The 20,627-nt window shown below is 32.6% G+C and overlaps 1 protein-coding gene across 5 annotated transcripts in view; it reads right to left on the minus strand.

Moving 5' to 3' along the window:
• The window catches only part of LOC123548647 (annulin-like), a 68,964-nt gene extending 48,804 nt beyond the window's left edge, over window positions 1–20,160 (minus strand). The window contains exon 1 of one of the 5 annotated variants that reach the window (XM_053546279.1): window positions 20,096–20,160. Coding sequence is in view for 1 of the 5 variants with exons in the window: in XM_045336103.2 (XP_045192038.2) it covers window positions 841–881 (41 nt within the window). In the remaining 4 variants the exon portion in view is untranslated. Of the gene's footprint in view, window positions 1–840; window positions 925–4,020; window positions 4,164–12,428; window positions 13,012–14,727; window positions 14,836–20,095 lie in introns of those variants that run through there. The other 4 variants (XM_045336108.2, XM_045336105.2, XM_045336104.2 and 1 more) reach the window with 4 other exon arrangements.
• Window positions 20,161–20,627: the final 467 nt, after the last annotated feature.

Below are 20,627 nucleotides of genomic sequence, written 5' to 3' on the forward strand. Positions count from 1 at the left end.
CCTAGGAAACCCCTAACAGGCTTGTCTAGAGGTACGGATCCGTACCTCTAGAATCAGATTCTAGAGGTACGGATCCGTACCCCTAGACACTTCCTTTCCTTATTTGGAGGTGTCACTATGTAACCGTTATCAAATTGAATGACTCGATTTACGATATAGTGTATTGACTGGCGATGTAGACTGTTCCAAATATGGTAAAATTTACTACGGGTTTATTCTGAAAAAAAAAAAAAAAAAAAAAAAAAAAAAAAAAATGTTTTATATGAGCCGCGCCATGAGAAAACCAAACCAGTATATATTGTTTTTTCGAGCAGCCTGTCTACTGTAGACTGGAAATCGAGCATCTACTTTGGTAACATTTTGCTAGATAGATAGTTAGATATAGTCGTTATAAAAGTAAGAGTACCATGATTGACAAAATGTGTTAATATTATTGCTATAATTCGAAGAAAATCACCCTCACAGCTCAGTATATAACTTGTGAACAAACTACTGGTATAATTATAGATCTATAGATCTGTTAATTATTGATTTATTTTACAGTAACTATGACCTTATTGTTAAGCTATGTTTATTGTAAATATGTATATATGTATGACGAGAAACTGTGTACAGTTTAAGTCAATAAAATATTCTTCTTCTTCTTCTTCTTCTTTATAGTTTATGACAGAAAAATAACATGATCTTATAACGCCTGGGTTGAGTGAAATTAATTATTTATTTCCAATGGTTCGCCGGTAAAACCAAACACATGATGAGTGTATATTCTACTTACTGTCAAATGTTACCTTTCTAGTCGTTAAAGTAAATATAAGTGTTTGTATCTATTGTAAAACTTACTTATTCCAATTATGAACTTTATAACAACCAACTATATGCATTCCACACTGATGTTTTATTTGTTATGTTATACTGTTATAGTCTCATGCATGTAATATGCCATGACTAAATAAATAAACTTGAACATGAAACTTGATATTAGTCATGCTACCCGATGATTAAATCTCTTGCAAAGAAATACAGAGAAAATCACAAGAGCAAGGTCATGAAAATTATAGTTTTACTTTATTGCTGGGTGTCTTTGTAAACATTTTGAACGACAGAATATGTAGGTGTCCAGTTCAGTTTATTTTGCATTAAGGCTACCGGCCCATACACATATATACAATACACAAATATATCATTCATCAAAATGTGGTGACAGTAGATTTAGATGAAGTATATTTACTTTTATAAATTACAGTTATAAATAACGTTCTTGATCATGTCTTAGGTAAACAAGATTCATTTGATTATATTGAAAATGTCTGACATTGACAGGCCGGCCAGTGTCTTGTATCGTGTACATTTCGTTTGAGTAGCTTAGAAAATATACTTCTACGGCGAGAACTCATGACAGTTTACACAAAATCAATGATATTGTGGGGGATATTGAGGATGATGGTGGTCACAAAAGTGGAATGCACAAATCAGGAACAGTCGTACCTGAGTCTCTAACCCCTGCTGCTGGATACGTCTGCTTAAAGTCTTACAAGTTACGCAGAGACGGAATGTATATAGACGTTCAAACCCCCCTGATTATTGATGCCATTACCTATTACTTCGAACAAACCGCATGATTTAGATATATTTATTTGTGGTCGCACAGACTTGTACTCATGTTTATGTTTAAGATATGTCTGCTGTTATCTACAGGTGACATTGTGGTTTTTGCAAATTCAGCTAAGGCATTACAACATAGACTATTTATATTAAGTGATTTGAAAGTTTCAGAAAAGGCGGTACTTTACCAAGAGATTTATGTTTTTAGCTCGACTATTCATAGAATAGTAGAGCTATTGGACTCACCCATGCGTCGGCGTCCGCACCCACGTCCGCGTCCCGATTTGGTTAAGTTTTTGTATGTAAGCTGGTATCTCAGCAACCACTTTAGGGAATGGATTGAAACTTCACACACTTATTCACTGTGATAAACTGACTTACATTGCACAGGTTCCATAACTCTATTTTGCTTTTTTACAAAATTATGCCCCTTTTTTGACATAGAAATTTTTTGGTCAAGGTTTTGTATGTAAGCTGGTATCTCAGTAACCACTTGTGGGAATGGATTGGAACTTCACACACTTATTAACTGTGATAAACTGACTTACATTGCACAGGTTCCATAACTCTATCTTGCTTTTTTACAAAATTATTCCCCTTTTTCGACTTAGAATTTTTTGGTTAACGTCTTGTATGTAAGCTGGTATCTCAGTACTCACTAATTGGAATGGATTGAAACTTCACACACTTGTTCACTGTCATGATCTGACATGCACAAAGCAGGTCCCATAACTTTATTTTGCTTTTTTACAAAATTATGCCCCTTTTTCAACATAGAAAATTTTGGTTAAGTTTTTGTATGTAAGCTGGTATCTCAGTACCCACTAATGGGAAAGGATTGAAACTTCACACACTTGTTCCCTATCATGATATGACATGCAGTGCAAAGGGTCAATAACTCAACTTCGCATTTTACAAAATTATGCCCCTTTTTCAACTTAGGAGCTTTGGGTTAAATTCTTATATGTAAGCTGGTATCTCAGTACCCACTAATGGTCATGAGCTGATAAGCACTATGCAGGTTCCATAACCCTATTTTGCTTTGTTACTAAATTATGCCCCTTTTTCGACTTTCTTATTCATTCAATCGACAAGACTGTTGAATAGTCGAGCGTTGCTGTCCTCCGACAGCTCTTGTTATTATGAGAGTGAATCAATTGAATTTGTTTGCTAACTCTAATATCTAGGTGTTGAATTTACGCGAGGTGGTTCTTAAGAACAGCCCAAAATACTTCAACTAGTCAGACACTGAAAGCCATCTTTAAGATGTACAAATCGGCGTATACCGCCTAAACATAAACTCTGATAAATTGGTATTTCCAATCTTAGGCTACTACAGTGATGAATATGGTTTTGCAACTTTTACAATTTTGTAAACAACTTTTAGGGTTGTTAAAAACGACACAAAATGATTTTTTTTTATGGCGATATAGGCAGAACAGCTGTGAAAATTACTAGTTGTAATATAATCATTAAATATTGGCAAAAAATTGTATATTATGTTAAATGCTGATATTGTAAGCGATCAACGAAAGATGAATTGGTGGTCTATGACTAAAATTGAATGTGTAAGCTTGAGTTTATGAAGCGTGGTTGGAACAAAATGTTAATGATGCAAATTTATTTCAATATTTAGTTAAACACAGATCAATTTATAGACCAAATATGATGGAGTTTCTAGAACTAATAAAGTCTGTAAAAATGTTATTATTAGGATGTTCACAATGTATTTACTATCAGAAATCAAATCTGGTGCGGTACCCGGGAGACTAGGAAGGCGCCATACGATTAACTGTGTCGATGCGACGTTAAACCCAACAAAAAATGAATGAATCATTGATAATTGATTTTATGATTTTCATGTTGTCTTTAGGGTTTTTCCCTCCATATGCTTTTATTTTGTCTCAAGAGATTAATTCTTCTTGAAGTACCGTTTATACGTGTTCAAAGCTATTTTATTTTTTCTATCCAACTTTATTGTATTTTTACATGACAGATATCAATGATCTTGATTCTAGCGAGAATTAACATTTCAATGCATGTTCACAAACTAATTAAAGATTCTTGAGAAGCTTACAACACAATCGAAGAAACTAAATGCAGACTGAACTGAACTGAACTGAACTGATTATCTATTTCCTACACTCGGTAGATGTGTTTTTCTGCTCCTAAGAGACTATTAAAATATGCGCCCTTCGTGACCCTAGTAACGACTTAAGCGGGTGAATGTCAAGATCACAGTAACAAATACTTAACCTGAATGTGAACACATTTATAATACACTACATATGTCTTCTTCATTTACGCTTCATTATAGGACAATATAGAATCTACTCAATTTACAAATTATTGTGAAATTGACTATATTAATTAATGAAATTAAATAAAACTACAGAATATTAAAAAAAAAACTCTCACCAAAACATAGATTATAATCCAATCAGTATAAAAACAGGTCTCTATTTGTAAGGAAATCGATTTTTGCAAAAAAATACTTGATCTGGCGATCACACAAAGCTGAAAAGAATACATTAGTGTAAAGTTGAACCATATATCGGGCACGAGGTGGTAATATAATATCTATTTTTATTTTCCCTATGAAAACTTAAACAGTCCAGGTTTTAAATATAATGCAGTAGGGCATAGAAAGAGTAACTTGTTTCCTAATACATCACCAAACACATACAAGGTAGGTAGGTAGGCAAACATTTTGGAAATCTGTATTGTATAAAAGTGAAAGCTATAATAAATGTATGTTAACCTTGCAAAAATTGTTTTAAAAAGTTTATATATAATAGGAAAATTTTGTAACTTGAATTGTTGATTCGCCACAGTCTGTCTAACCTGTTCACCTAGGATCAACTCTAGTCTAAACGTATTGCGTAAATATAATACAAGCATTTTTATAATTACAAATTACTAAGTATACACATTCAAATTCTTGAGAATATGGCAATAGCGTTAGGCAAGTCAGCAAGTTCAATGAGTGTTTTAATTAAACTAAACCATATACCTGGAACATAAAATTATAGAGACGGATTTTGAAAACAACACAATTATTAAATAGCGCGATACTCAAGTATAAAGTTTGTGTAATTTTCATGTTTGTATATATTTAATTTAACTTGTGCTATAAGCATAGCATGTTTAATGCAATAAAATGACTGTATCGCATCGTGTCGTATCGAGTAGTGTGTCGTGTCGTGTCGTGTCGTGTCGTGTCGTATCGTATCGTATCGTATCGTATCCTATCGTATCTAAATCAGAGGAGCTATTTAAATTCATTAACAATTTTCTAAAAATTATAATCGTCTGCCCCAAAGAGTTAACAGACCTAACAAATACACAAATATTTGCCTTATGAATAGCCTTGTCATTTCGATTGTTTGAACAAGTGCATTTTATTACTTCAGTTCATTTCAAGTAAGTGTCACAAATAGCATTCGTATGAAAATGTAGGTTACTCGCTAATGTAGGGATAACGCATGTTGATTTTCGTGTTATAACACCTGCAGAATCCCGAGTGATTGGTTGGTGCCCGAGCCCGGTAGGGCGAGAGAACCAATGTATCCCGTGGAATTCTGAAGATGTTATAACATGAAATGAACATGCGCTAACGCTATTCTAGCATAACACGCGTTAAAACTGATAAATGAATACATTGTCACTCAGCGTCGTTTAATTTCCATGAAATGCGCGGGAATGTCTGAGTTTTTTTTCCGTTGACGTCATTTCCTTTTGAATTATCAGTTTTGGGCCGTAATACGTTTGTGCTTTGCAACGGAATGCGCATATATAAACAATTATTTTATGTTTTCCAGTGAATAATAGAGTTTTCTCAGTGAAATAAAAGTGATAATCCACAGTTTTGAAAGAGCAGATTATCATTTTAATTTTCACTGTTTTTGCCGAACTAGTTCCGGTCCTCCGTCGCAACTGAAGTCAAATTGTATACCGGGCGTTATGAATACCGGGGACCATAATGATTATGACGTCGTTAAAATGATGCCATTTGTGTTATGCTTTCTGTTGATCTTTCCCGCGATTTTCGAAAAAAAATAAATAAATTACGCAACAAAAATAGAGTTTTACACATGAAATAAAAAGAAAATTTGTTTGTTTCAGTGAAATATCAATTTTATTTCACTCGTGAGCACCAAAAAAAAAGTCATTTTCACTCGTGGCTACGCCACTCGTGAAAATATCAGTTTTTGATGCTCACTTGTGAAATAAGATTATTTAACTGAAACAAACAAATATCCTCTATGTGTTTTGACATCGCGTAAGCGCGAGAATCTCTCTGTTAACACACTTTTTTCTCTCGTGTTAAAACACCACCGAAAAGTGACAAGAACAGCAGTATTATGCTAGCTTTAACGTGTTATTCTTTCCAAAACTATACTCACAGTGCATTTGTAGTTAATTAGTTCAGTAATTGATTAAACTTAGGCATATACAAACTAAAAAAGCTTGCCACCCGTTCACATTTCAATGTCGTTTGAAATGATGAATAAAATCCATATAAAATTAAAGAAAAAAATAAATACAAAATTATTTTCAGTCGATAAAACATACTGTAAAATCAGCTAGAAAATGATAATGCAAATTGAAGCAATTGTGTATGGTATAACCCATTGACCTGCCAAATCAGCAACGTACTGCAATAAAATCACAAGAAAACTTGGAAGAAGCAGAACAAAACAAAGCAGAGTGGAAAAATAAGCACTATAGAATCTAATCAAGCAAAGCAAGTTACTCAAGTCATCTCATTTACAGACATGGAATATCATAATTGAAATTTTACTGATCTTCTAATCTATGCATGGATGTGTATTTATAACAAAATGTGTGTTAATGAACCAGATAGGACTAGAGTGCTTTGACAACCTCGCACTGGCTTACACGGAATTCTATTACAGATATATTGAAAGAACTCTAAAAAAAATATGAACAACGAAAAAAAAGCAGAAAATATAACAAACCTGCGTCCACTAGAGACTGAGTAATACTACCTTAACAAAATAGTTAGCATGTAAAAGGGAGGGGGCAATCTATGATCTGTTACGATTCATATAAGTGCCGGATAAACATTTTGTAAAATCAGCAAACATCTTTAAGAATTTCATTGAGAAGTTTAGCAAAAACAAATCGTCATTCTTGCATAAAAACTACTTTTTTTACTTGATCCGCCCATGTATTAACGGGAGAAAAATCGTGTGCAAACAAGGCAATTCACGTTACATGATTTTTATTTTTGAAATGCTTTGTCAGGGATGTGTATATGTATTTCTGCGCAGATTGACATCTGGTATCTGCGTCTTGATTCTTCCATAATATCCTTTTCTTGTAGCATAAAAATGCAATCTGATCCATAGTATTGTTTAGCTGTATTAGTTACCAAAACCAAACGCACTACCCACAAAAATGTAAGTACTCGCTCCACCCTTGTTTACACCCCTGTTAGAAATCGGAGTCGATTCATATTTTGTTGATAAACATGAATGTATTATTATTATTTATTGTTATTATAACTTATTTATATAGCACTCTTTACATGCACATGTACACGTCCAAAAGTGCTTCACAGAGTAAATTGCAAAAAAATACAAACAAATACACCTACAAAAATAATGCATTCCACATTAACAAAAATCATGAATGTTAAACGTATAATTTAAACAAGACAAACATACATACACATTTAAAAGTACTTAAGTGACCCTAGGATAAAATACTGTTCTACGCTGTTTTATGGAGAAGGAAAAAAACATCAATATATCGGTCAGTTAACAAAATATTGTACAAAGAAATGGGGTTTTAGCAGACTTTTGAAAGCAGCTAGCGTGTCAGCTTCCCTGATCTTGACGGGAAGTGAGTTCCAAAGCTTTGGAGCAGTGCACGAAAAGCTGCGATTGCCATACATCATGGTTTTAGTTTTTGACATAACCAGTGACAGCGTGTCTTGTGATCTTAGGTTTTTGACCGGTTTATACACTTCTATCATATCCCTAACATAGGCAGAGGACTGACTGAGTAAAGCCTTAAAGGTGTGGGTCAGAACCTTGTACTGCACCCTGTATTTCACTGGCAACCAATTAGTGTATTCAGAACGGGAATCCCGTGCGATCGGAAAAAAGATTAATGGCGACATACACCAAACTGTTAGAAAATGTCTGAAGGTCACATAAAGACATGTCGCCAGTACGAGTTCCGCGACTGGACCGATCTATGACGTCATCAAAATGGGGGCAAAGTTTGAAAATATAATTTTGCGTATCTTAAAATTTACTTAAGTTACATCGCAATTTGTAACAGTATTATCTTTGAATATTTGTTGTCAATGTAATAACAATATTGAAATATATAGATAATTAAATTATTTTAAATAATCAAACTATATGTTACCCCACCCACTTTATTTGAACAGATTATTTTCTTATCGAATGTATTTTTTTTTTCGTATAAGCTATATCTTCGAAATATACGAATATCAACATATTCCAACAGTGTTTTGGCTCTGTGTGTGCTTTAAACTAACTCAAAGTGATGTAACCATGTCAGTTTCGATATTTATATAGCCTGTAACTGAACAAAGCTCATTCTCTGCTACACATGAACATTATTCTAGATCAATTTGCTGGCCCAGCCTTCGTATCGCGTTCAACTGCACAAAGATTTTAAACATCCGCACTTAATAAAATGTAATGATTAGCATTCATGCAAATAAACACCTACCTTTCTTCTAATGTTTCGTTGCCGTCTTAATTGACAGAAGCCTTTCAAAAGTTAGGATTATTAGTTTCCATAGGATCTCAAAACTTTATTGAACAATAATGGAGTCTTTGAACAATGATGTTTCCATAGTCCGTTGTTTCCATTGTAACTGTCTTTTTAGAATATGTTGGCCATTTTAGCCCAGTCTGTGGCAAGTAATGTGCGAGAATGAAATATTTGCCATTGTCTGGCATTTTGATTTAACTCTTGAGAGTTTTGGGATAATTCTATCCATGGTCAACGGCTGTCAACGGCATTTTATTACATTTTTGGAAAAAAAAATGTGTATTATCCTGATGAAGGCGTTAGCCGAAACGTTGATGAGATAAAAACAACTATACATAATACGTGTTGTTGTTGAAATACCTATCGCATTACATTTTTGGAGAATTTTCATAAGAGTTCTATGACAGAATTGAATTCTTGCTATCACAAATGTCTTCTCCCTGAAATTATTTTGTCAACGGCAAAGAACGTATGTAGACCATTTACAAAATTCCTTAAAATATAGACACCTTAAGTAGAGAACGGTTACTTTATAATTACAAAATGTATTAGCTATTTCATTCTGATGGACTAAAAAGAATCTACTTAAATATATAACCCGTGTAAGAAGTCTTTTAGCTCTGTAAGTTTTAATGTTGAATGTATAATACACTGACTACAACTTGTAAATGCTATTAGCTATTAGCTATGACAACTCAGAGCTGCAGTGGAATTGTGAATGTGTAAGTACATGTAAGGGTCGAGTACATAAGGTTCTGTGACAAGTTGAGAACACGACTGTCCATGAAATGTTCAAATTGTCACTCTTGTTTTCCGCGGAAGGACCCTGAATCAACCAATGTGCAATGGAATAGATATGGACTTCCCAAAAAGATCATGATTATCAGCAGTAACTGTAACTAATTCTGTCAATACCAAGGTGGAGTATCATTTTTCCCTAAGAATTTAGCTGTAGAGGAAAGCCTTTCCGTCCAAAACAAGTGATTTGTTATGTATTCGTTTCACCGACAATAACTCTATTTCTGAAGATTGTGTAATTATTTTGTATTCGTCAAGTTCTTTAGTTAGTAACATGTTCTCCCCAATAGTTTTTATAATATCAATTTTATCTGCATATTTTGTGTTAATTGCCGAATTTATACGTATTTGAAATATAAAAATTGTGAGACGTTTGGTTTGCCGTTTGTATTTTTTTCTCCCACAGAGTATTGGTCTCTTTGAACAAGTAATATTTGCGGTTGTCTTTCTTCACAGAAAACAAAAAGGCTTTTCTTCCTAAAAGGATCAACATAACTTTTAGTTAGTACCAGGGACTTTTGTTTATTTTCAGTCACATTTGACTCTTTTGCTTTATCAACAATAATCGTGTCGTATCTGATTTTAGCGCAACATATTTGTACTTACTTGCCGCGCCTCTATCATTATCTCTTTACCAGTCTGTGATCAGCATATCAAATGCGTTCTAGAATAGCAGTGATCTCTGGGACACATTTAACCATTGTACGTGTAACATATCAGTTTTAAGTTTTGCTTCTGGGGCTTAGTATTGTTGTGATCAGACATTTTGATACATCTTTACAGGTATAAAACAATAATATTTAAGAAGATATTTACAACATGTTGTAAACATTTTCAATAAAATGTTAGAAGCAAATTTATTGATGTGTCAGAGGCTAAAAAAATTCTGAAACGATTTTATATCCTCCTCCACAGACATCATGTCAGTTTTCAGTAGATGTTATGTATATTTTACGGAACAGCAAAGGGTTTCGCGATTGGTCACTAGCACCGATACGTATATGAATGTCACAACAACAGTAAGGAATGTAGAAAGTGCATATCCAGCCCGGCACATAGAGTTGACTTGTTGTTCAATATTCATATTGTTGTCAGGTACTGCACCAAGATTCCTAATATATTTTGTGGATTTTATCACAGAATCACCGACCTTCACAGAGACGTCATCAATGTACTTGGAGTTAAGCTTTGATGTGAATAGCATTACCTTCGTTTTATCAGCATTGAGCTTCAGCATATTGCAATGCACCCACGAGACAATTTCAGCCAGACGGCTCTTAGTGTGGCGCAAAGCCTCACTTCTAGCCACAGCCTCTATCGGCTTAAAGGATAGGTATAACTGAGAGGCATCGGCGTAGAAATGATGAAGAAATCCATGGCGTCTGTATATGACACCCACGGGTTTAGTGTACATGATATAGTTCTTTGGACCAAGCACTGATCCCTGGGGCACACTGTAATTCATCAACATAGGCGTCGGCAACTCACCGGCAACGCACACAGTTTGTTAGCGGTCACTAAGATATGATGACATCCATGCAAGTGCCTTGTCTGTGACTCCAAAATGATGTTCGAGTCGGTGTAACAGTGTTTGGTGGTCAATCGTGTCGAAAGCTGCAGACAGATCGAGTAGCACGAGGACTGTTACAGAATTTTGCTCGAGAGATGTGAGGATGTCATTCTGTACCTTTATCAAAGCCGACTCAGTTGAATGAAACTTTCTGTTAGCAGACTGCAGTCCCTCATGTAGATTATTTTCACTCAAGTGCCGCTCAAGACGCGCATCTACTACTTTTTCTAAGATTTTTGTAATGAAAGGAAGGTTAGACACAGGCCTGTAGTTTTTGAAAATGTTTGGTTCAAGACCTTGTTTCTTTCCGAGCACTTTTGAACTCTTTTGGTACATAACCTAATTCCATTGATGTATTTATGATGTTTGTTATAAACGGCAAGAGCTCATCGAGACATTTCTTCAAAAGCCATGTTGGTAAAGGGTCAAGTTCACAGGATTTGTTTGGAGATTTTTTTATGATTTGTTTTACCTCTTCTATCGTTGTTGGAGCCAATCAACAAGACAGTTTGCTACTTCCTGGTGTTCTGAACAATGCGAGTCTACTGAATCACAATCAGTTTGACTGTGCGATATAATGTCATTCTTAATGTTTTCAATGTTTTCGATGAAAAAGTCACGAAATTTCTGCGCAAGTTCCTTTGATGATGAGTTAGAGGGACGGGAAGCATCATATCTGTCTCCTAGTAGATTTTTGGTTATCTTGGCCAAACTTTTATGGTCAGTGCCACATGAATTCACCTTCTCAGAGAAGTAGTCGGTTCGAGTCTGAATTAGGAGTTTATTCATGGTAGCACATTGGTCCTTGTAAAGTTGATGGTCGATTGTTAGTCTAGATTTACGAACTGTATAAGAACTGCGTGTCACTTGCGCAACTGTTTGGTTTTAGAAATCATTTTAATGATTTTTGTAAGTATCAGTCGGATTGTTTTTATCTAAATTCGCAAATTATTCGGAAAAAACATTTGAAAGCTTGTCACTACGTTCGTACTCATCCGAGCTCTAAATGTGTTCATACTCAAAATAATTCGAATGTAAAGTTATTACTTTTGAAATTGTATTCCTGTTTACTAAAGTTTTAAGTGATACATAAAAAGATTGGTAATTTTATGTTTGAAATAATGACAGATAAAAAAATTGGTTATAAACCTTCATTACATGCTTTTGCAAGTGTTGTTGATCTCTGGGCCCTGGTTATGGATATTAAAATATGTTACCGTTTCCAAAAAAAACAACAGAATGGTAATTAAAAATGTACTGGAATTGTAGTCATCATATTTGAAAATAATGCATTTAGTCATCGTGTAATGGTTTTTTATGCAAGAATAGCGACAATACACGTTTGTTTTGTGTATTAACGTCTGTAGAAGCCCGCGGGATTGTTTGTGACCGAGACCGAAAAACGTCTATTATCCCTACATTTATTCACATTTTAATATGTTGATACGACTGAAGCGTTACTTTTAAAATCATAATGCTGTCAACTGATCTTTTTAAGTCCTAATCCTTGCCCTTGCACTTATAATGCTCGGATTTTCACCAATATTGGAGTAACATCAGCATATTTATTTACAACACTAAACAGCTATCCGAAATTGTTGTACAAAGCCAACACACACAAGTTACTATACCGTACAAACACAAAATAGTTACAATCACAAATTATACTAATACTAACTTCTACAACGTCTATCACAAAACCACAGCACACAAAACACTAAATCGTCATTCACATAGCCTCCACGCACAAACCATCAAACTGTCAAGCACAAAGCACATCGCATACAAACCAGCACAACGTCGGCCACAAAGCCAGCGATCAAAAACTTCCACACCTTCAGAAACACAGCCATTGAATAAAATGCACAATACCGTCAACCACAAACCCACCGCCAACAAATCACCACATCGTCAGCCATAAAGCCATAGCACTTAATCAAACATACCGTAAGACACAATACCGTCAGCGACAAACCCACACTTCGTCAACAAGAAAGTACAGTGCAAAAATAAGCACAACACCGTCAGCCGCAAAACCAAAACACAGAAACCAGTAGCTCATCTGACACAAAGTACAGCACTCAAAACCACAACACCGTCAACAACAAAACCACAACACACAAACCAATAAACTGTCCGCTCCATAGCAAACTACACTCTAACTACCATAAGCATCGTTAGCCACAAAGTGCGCCGCACAAAAAGAACACCACACCGGCTGTCACAAAACCAACGTACATAATTATAAGAAATAAAATGATTTTTTCGGAGTTCATGCGAAATGAAAGACATAATAGGATCGGCAAATCCATAGCGATTCATGTTTAATTTGCCGATCCTATTCTGTCGTTCATTTCGCAAGAACACCGAAAAAAATAGTTTCATTTCTTATATTTATATTATAATTTCTTTCCATTTGTAAACAAGATAATATTAAGATTGCACATATTTTGTGGCATTTAACATTAAAATCAGCTTCCCGGCCATTCTGTTCAACACACGGAATAACTGCGACGTCATCTAGGGAAAGTTCTGCCTGACTATAAGCTGTTGTGTAACAGTAACTAAGGTTCACTCTACTAACTACAACAACAACACTTGTTCTCTATAATAAATACTATTTAATTTTGGCTATATTCTACGATGACATATAAACATCAATGTCTTTCATCATAATTCTCTAAGACAGTTCTCTAACATTTTCCCAGTTATAAACAGAACTTCTAATCTTTGACATAAATACTCCATGGTTAATTGCCTCGGTCCTAACCTAACTTATTCATTTTGCGTGTACCGGTCATACGTATCTAACCTAACTGAGTACCAGAATGATACTGAAGTTTTGTCTCAAAACTTCTGCTTATGAAAGAAATGATTCGTGACTTTAGTCATGCGGCGTGATCAAAAGACCGGGTGTTTACAATTACCCTGTCATTTATCCAGTTAGTCAGTTGTCAAAACGATTAGTAATTTTGAAACATGCATTGCTGGACAATGCATTAACTGGGCAATATAATGTAACCTGTCATTTAGTGCACATGACTAATTTCTAGACCGTAAAGTTAAGTGTGAAAAGGAATGCGAAATATATTCTTAAAGTACATGACTTATTATTGACCAAAAAGCTATCTGAAAAGAATGCCTAAGAAGTATTTGGTATAATGGATTCTTTAAACCATTATACCACAAAGCGGACGTCGTCAAAACAGCGGTCGGTTATCACTTAGCAGCGATGACGTAAATTTCGCGCATTTCCTTTTGCTGTTCATACGAAATGAACGTTATAAGTTTCAATGGAAAAGAATAGGGCGAATGTAAATATAAACCCATAAACATAGAAAACAAAGCACAGCACTCACAACCACTACCTTTTCAGCCACATAGTAGTAGTAATGTAAAATGATGGTGCGAAAACAGTATGACCTCACTTGACCCCATATCCCTATTTTATAAGTGGCCTTTAACATTACCCTAAACTTAAAATACTAACTTGGTACCGTTGGTACCCTGAAAATCTTTGGTTAAACCAAACGAAAACCTCCAGTTTAACCAAAAAACATTTGATTTGATGAACGTAAGTTTGAAGGGTCAATCTAACCTTATTTAACCTTTAGTCTTTGGTCCGGACTAACCAATGCCGGACAATTTAAAAACATAGATTTTTAACTTTACTTTCGTTTTCTCGTTTTTTCGGAAAACCTGGTTATAAATAGCTGACATATTTTCGGAAAACCTGGTTATAAATAACTGACATATTTTCTACAAATGGCTATGTAGGAAACCACAAATTCAACCAATCAAAAGACTGCCATTTTTCTGCCACGAAGGCAGTAAACTGTCATTTGCTTTTACTTTGACAAAATCTTTGGCAAAACTTTGGCAGAAATTTGGCAGATTATTTTTATTAATAAAATGTAAGGTATTTGATCTTATTTTCAATTAGTAAGTACATTATTAGACATATAAAATCATTTTACCTTTTGAGTATGTCACACGCTTAAGAGGCCAATACACTTATACAAAGTAAACGCATCGGATAACTTTATGAATGAAAGTATTTGCGACACCGGTGTCGTTTTACTTGTAGTATAAAGGAAACATATCGGCTAACTTTATGAATGAATACCACTTTTCTTTAAACCTCCCTGTTTTGTTTGATTTACATTTGATACTTTGCTTTACGTTTTACAGCTGATTTAAGGACGTATGCTAGAATTTGGTGCGAAAATTTTCCCAATAACAGAATTTCTTCAAACTTTGGATATTGAAGGACAATCATCTAAGAAACAAAAAAATGCAATAAAAATCATAGGTCACCGTTATCGAAAAAGAGTTATCTGCCCTTGAAAACCGCATTTCCCCCAAAAATGGCGTTTTCAAGGGCAGATAACTCTTTTTCGATACCGGTGACCTATGATTTTTATTGCATATTTTTGTTTCTTAGATGATTGTCCTTCAATATCCAAAGTTTAAAAAAAATCTGTTATTGGGAAAATTTTCGCCCATCTCATATACAGGGAATTCTAGCGTACGCCTTTAATATAAGTGCTCTGTTATAAAACGTTTTACAGCTGATTTAATATAAGTGTTCTGTTATAAAACATTTTACAACTGATTTCATATAAGTGTTCTATTAAATTTAAATACATATAATATAAATGAGTTTACAGAATAAAATATATTGTTTGAAAGAAAGAAGATTTACTGATAATATAAATCCCCATTATGTTACAACAAAAAACGGGAGAAAAATGATAATGGCTACCTGTTCGTCTTGTGGAAGAATGAAATCAAAGTTTGTTAAAAGTACAGGGGGTAATTTAGATATTCACAAAGCAATGTTACCTTTATTACCTAAGAAAGGTTTAACACTCCCAGGATATAATTATTGTGGGCCGGGAAACCCCATAGATAATGGGCCCCCTGTCAATGAACTAGATGCGACATGTAAGACCCATGACCTTTGCTATGACAACGGCATTGATAAGGCCAAATGTGACAAACAGATGCTTTCCGACTTAAATAACACTAAATCAAAAACATTTGGAGAAAAGATTGCAAAACATTTAGTTGTGAAACCTATAATTAAAACGAAATACAAACTTGGGCTGGGACAAAAACAAAAGTCAAAAAACGGGAAAGGGGGGTAGAGTATACCCCCGAAATAACATGGAGTGACGAATTAGCAGAAGAATTACACAAACCAATTAAAAGAAAATTTAGGAAACGAAGAGTGATTGTTAATGATATTGATGATACTTGGTCAGCTGATTTAGTTGACATGCAAGCTTTTTCAAAATACAATAAAGGAGTAAAGTACTTGTTAACCGTTATTGATATATTCAGTAAATATGCTTGGGTTATTCCATTAAAGAATAAAACTGGAGAATCTGTTACTGAAGCATTTAATAAAATAGTTTCAGAAGGTAGAACACCAACAAATTTATGGGTAGATGAAGGAAAAGAATTTTATAATAAAAAGTTTGAATCATTTTTGAATAAAAATAAAATTAACATGTACCATACATTTAATGAAGGAAAGGCTGTAGTTATTGAAAGATTTAATAGAAGTTTAAAAAGAATAATGTGGAAATATTTTACAGCAAATAATACTTATAGTTATTTAGATAATTTACAGGACATGGTTGATAAATATAACAAAACAAAACATTCTAGTATAAAAATGACACCAACCGAAGCTAGTAAAAACTTAAATAAAGGTACTGTTTACTTTAATTTATATGGTAATTTAAAGATACCAAAGAGTAAAGCAAAATTTAAAATTGGTGATCGTGTTCGCTTAAGCAAACCTAAAAGACATTTTGAAAAAGGATATACACCAAACTGGACAGAGGAGATATTTATAATTTATAAAATTGATAATACAAATCCCAGAACATACACTATAAAAGATTTAAATGATGAAATAATTCAGGGTTCATTTTATGAACAAGAACTTTTACCTACTACACAAGAGGTTTTTAGAATAGAAAAAGTTATTAGACGAGACTATAAGAAAAAACAAGCTTTAGTAAAATGGAAAGGTTACAATGAAAGATTTAATAGTTGGGTTCCGTTTAGTGAATTGGAAGAAATTTAATTTAAAAAATATATTATATAAATGAGTCATAAAAATCAAATTTCTAATAATGGAATAGAAACAATAGATCAATTAATTATTCACTTAACTAAACTAGCTGCTGCTTACAGAAAAAGTTATAAATTTTGTGGGAGAGTAAGTACTGGATTATATATTACAGCAGGTATCTTTGGTTGCTCAGCTGCATTAGCACTTGTTCCAGCTATTCCTATATTTGTAGCAGCTGCTGACGCTGTTCCATCAGTAATTACCATATTTACTAACAGACTAAAACTTGACGACAAGAAATTTATTTTAAAAGCACATCATCACAAAATAAAACAACTAATAACAAAAGCACGGATTGGAAAAGTAAATAAAGAAGAAGAGAAAAAAGTTATTCAGGATATTTTTACAATACTATTAGAAATGCAGGAAGAAAAAAAGTATTCAATGCCTTTTGAAACGTATATGAAGGAATTTAAACTTAACGGATATAAAAGTAAAAAAGAAGAAGAGCTGTATTAAATTTTACGTGTGTTTTTTAAAGATTTTTTTCTATAAGTATATTATATATAGATGGTTAATAGAAAGGTAGATAGAATGATTATACCAAAATTATCTAGCACTTTAGGAGAAATAATGAATCCGGACAAAAATTCATATAAGAAAGTTCTTAAAAGAAGAAATGTTATTAAATCAAAACTTGATCAAATAGTTAGTGATGAATATAAAAATCATGTCATTGATAAATTACAAAATGTTATAGATCCTTATCTTTAAAAAATAATTTATTTGAATGGAACTGTGGTTGTCTATTAACTGAAGAAGAAAATGCTGAAAGATTATGTGATTGTCCCAGAGCAAATAATCATCGAAACAACCCTAAAAAAGTTATTGCAACCGATTGTGACACTAATGAAGAAAAAATATATAGAAGCACTTACGCAGCATTTAAAGACCTTGATATTAATTCTGGATTAATAAAAATGTGCTGCGAATGGAAAAACAGAGTAAAAAGTGGAATATCAAAAACTAATGGAAAAAGATATAAATTTAAATATTTTTAACTTCCTTTCTTGTATTTTTGCTTAACGAATTTTATTTTCTAAATATAATATATAGATGGAAATTGAGAGATCAAAAAGTCAATATTATAAGAAATTTGAAATTAAAGTTGAATATAGACAAGATCCAAAAAATCAATTATATTTAACTATAAACGACTCTTATGAAATACTTAAATCTGAACTTAAAACTTTAAAAGGTATAAAAATAAACGTTGTTTTAAAAATAACTTTTGCAAAAAATGGATAAAACTGATACAATATATAAATCAGCTTATTTTCAATCAAAGGCTTTAGAAATTATGAACACAAACGAAATAAAAAACACTTTACGTCAAGCTTTTGATGAAATAATAAATAGAATTGGTAATTGGATTTCTGAAGGAAGCGGCTGGAGAATAGAGTCAGTTGATGCTCATTATATAAATAGATATAAGTATAGTCCATTGGCTGCTTCAAGTTATTTAGAATTACCAAAACCATTACAAAATTCAATGAAAGGATTAATAAATACAAAGAATGATGATAACGAATGTTTTAGATGGTGTCATTTAGCTTACAAATTTCCTGTTAAAGAAAACCCTCATAGAGTTTCAAAATATAAAAAAAAACATATAAACGATCTTGATTATACTGGAATTAAATTTCCTGTTACATTAAATCAAATACCTAAAATAGAAGTTTTAAATGAAATATCATTTAATATATTTGGTTATGAAGAAAATAGTATTTATCCATTGTACATATCAAAATATCAATACGAAGAACACTGTGACATGTTGCTAATTACTAATGATAAAATAACACATTATGTCTGGATAAAAGACTTTAATAGATTAATGCTTAACAAAACAAACCATGCAAATAAAAAACACTTCTGTAAAAGCTGTCTGCAACATTTTTCTCAAGAAAGAATATTAAATGAACATATTCCAAATTGTTTAGCTATTAATGGTACCCAAGGCGTAAAAATGCCAAAAGAGGGAAGTAAAGTACAATTTAAAAATTATCATAAAGGTTTAGCAGTATCTTTTGTAATTTATGCTGATTTTGAATCAATAACTAAAAAAGTTTTAACTGCTTTACAATCAACTGAATCTTCATTTACTGAACCATGTCAAAATCATATAGATTGTGGTTACGGCTATAAAGTTGTTTGTTGTAATAACGATAAATATACTAAACCAACCCAGATTTATAGAGGCCCTAATGCAGTTAATAAATTTATTGAAAAAATGCTTGAGGAAGAGGAATATTGTAAAGAAATATTTAAAGAGCACTTTAACAAAGAACTAAGAATGTCTAAAAAAGATGAAAGTGAATTTAAAAAACAAAAGTTTTGTCATATTTGTGAAAAAGAATATATAGAAGATTCAATCAAAGTAAGAGACCATTGTCATATAACAGGAAAATTAAGAGGAAGCGCTCACTCAGAATGTAATATTAATTTTAAACTAACACATAAAATTCCTGTTATTTTTCATAATTTAAGAGGTTATGACGGTCATTTTATTATGCAACAAATAGGAAAATTTAAAAAAGAAATTAATGTTATTCCTAACAATATGGAAAGATATATGGCATTTATGATTTCCGACTTGGTTTTTATTGATTCATTTCAATTTATGTCTCAATCATTGGATAACCTAGTTAAAAATATTCCAGAATTTAAATACACATTAACTGAATTTGATAAAAATATAGAATTATTAAAAACAAAAGGTGTTTATCCATATGATTTCATGGATTCATTTAAAAAATTCAAAGAAACAGAATTACCTTCTAAAGAAGAGTTTTATTCAATTTTAAATGAAACACACATATCTGACAACGAATATGAACATGCTAAAAATGTTTGGAATAAATTTTGAAATTAAAACAATGGGAGAATATCATGATCTATATTTAAAAACTGACGTATTACTTTTAGCTGATGTATTTGAAAATTTTAGAAAACTATGTTTGGAGTACTACAAATTTGATCCTTGTCATTATTTTAGTAGCCCTGGTTTAGCTTGGGATGCAATGTTAAAAATGACTGGAATTAAGTTAGATTTGATAACTGATATTGATATGTATCTTTTTATTGAAAAGGGACTGAGAGGAGGAATAAGTTATATTTCAAACAGATACAGTAAAGCAAACAATAAATTTATGAAAGATTATGATCCTAAATTAGAATCTAAATACATTATGTACCTCGACGCCAATAACCTTTACGGTTGGGCTATGTGTCAACCTTTGCCCTCTGGAAACTTTAAATTTGTATCTGAGAAACAATTCAAGAAATTAATTGCAAAAGGTAAAACTAACTTTATAGTTGAATGTGATCTTGAATATCCAAAAGAATTACATAAAACCCACAACGATTATCCTTTAGCTCCTGAAAAAATTAAAATACCAGATCAATGGCTTTCTGACTAAAGTAAAACTATTAAAGAAGAATTTGAAATAGGAAAAAGTAATGTAAAAAAATTAGTTCCAACTTTAATGAAAAAACAAAATTATGTAGTTCATTTTAAAAATCTTGAACTATATACACAATTAGGGTTAAAAGTAACAAAAATACATAAAATATTAACTTTTGATGAAAGTCCTTGGTTAAAAAAGTATATTGGTTTTAATACTCAAAAAAGATCTAAAGCAAAAAATTCATTTGAAAAGGACTTTTTTAAGTTAATGAACAACTCTGTATTTGGTAAGACGATGGAGAATTTAAGCAAGAGGGTTA

The sequence above is a fragment of the Mercenaria mercenaria genome, chromosome 6 (genome assembly GCF_021730395.1).
Source record: "Mercenaria mercenaria strain notata chromosome 6, MADL_Memer_1, whole genome shotgun sequence".
In the NCBI taxonomy this organism is placed as follows: Eukaryota; Metazoa; Mollusca; class Bivalvia; order Venerida; family Veneridae; genus Mercenaria; species Mercenaria mercenaria.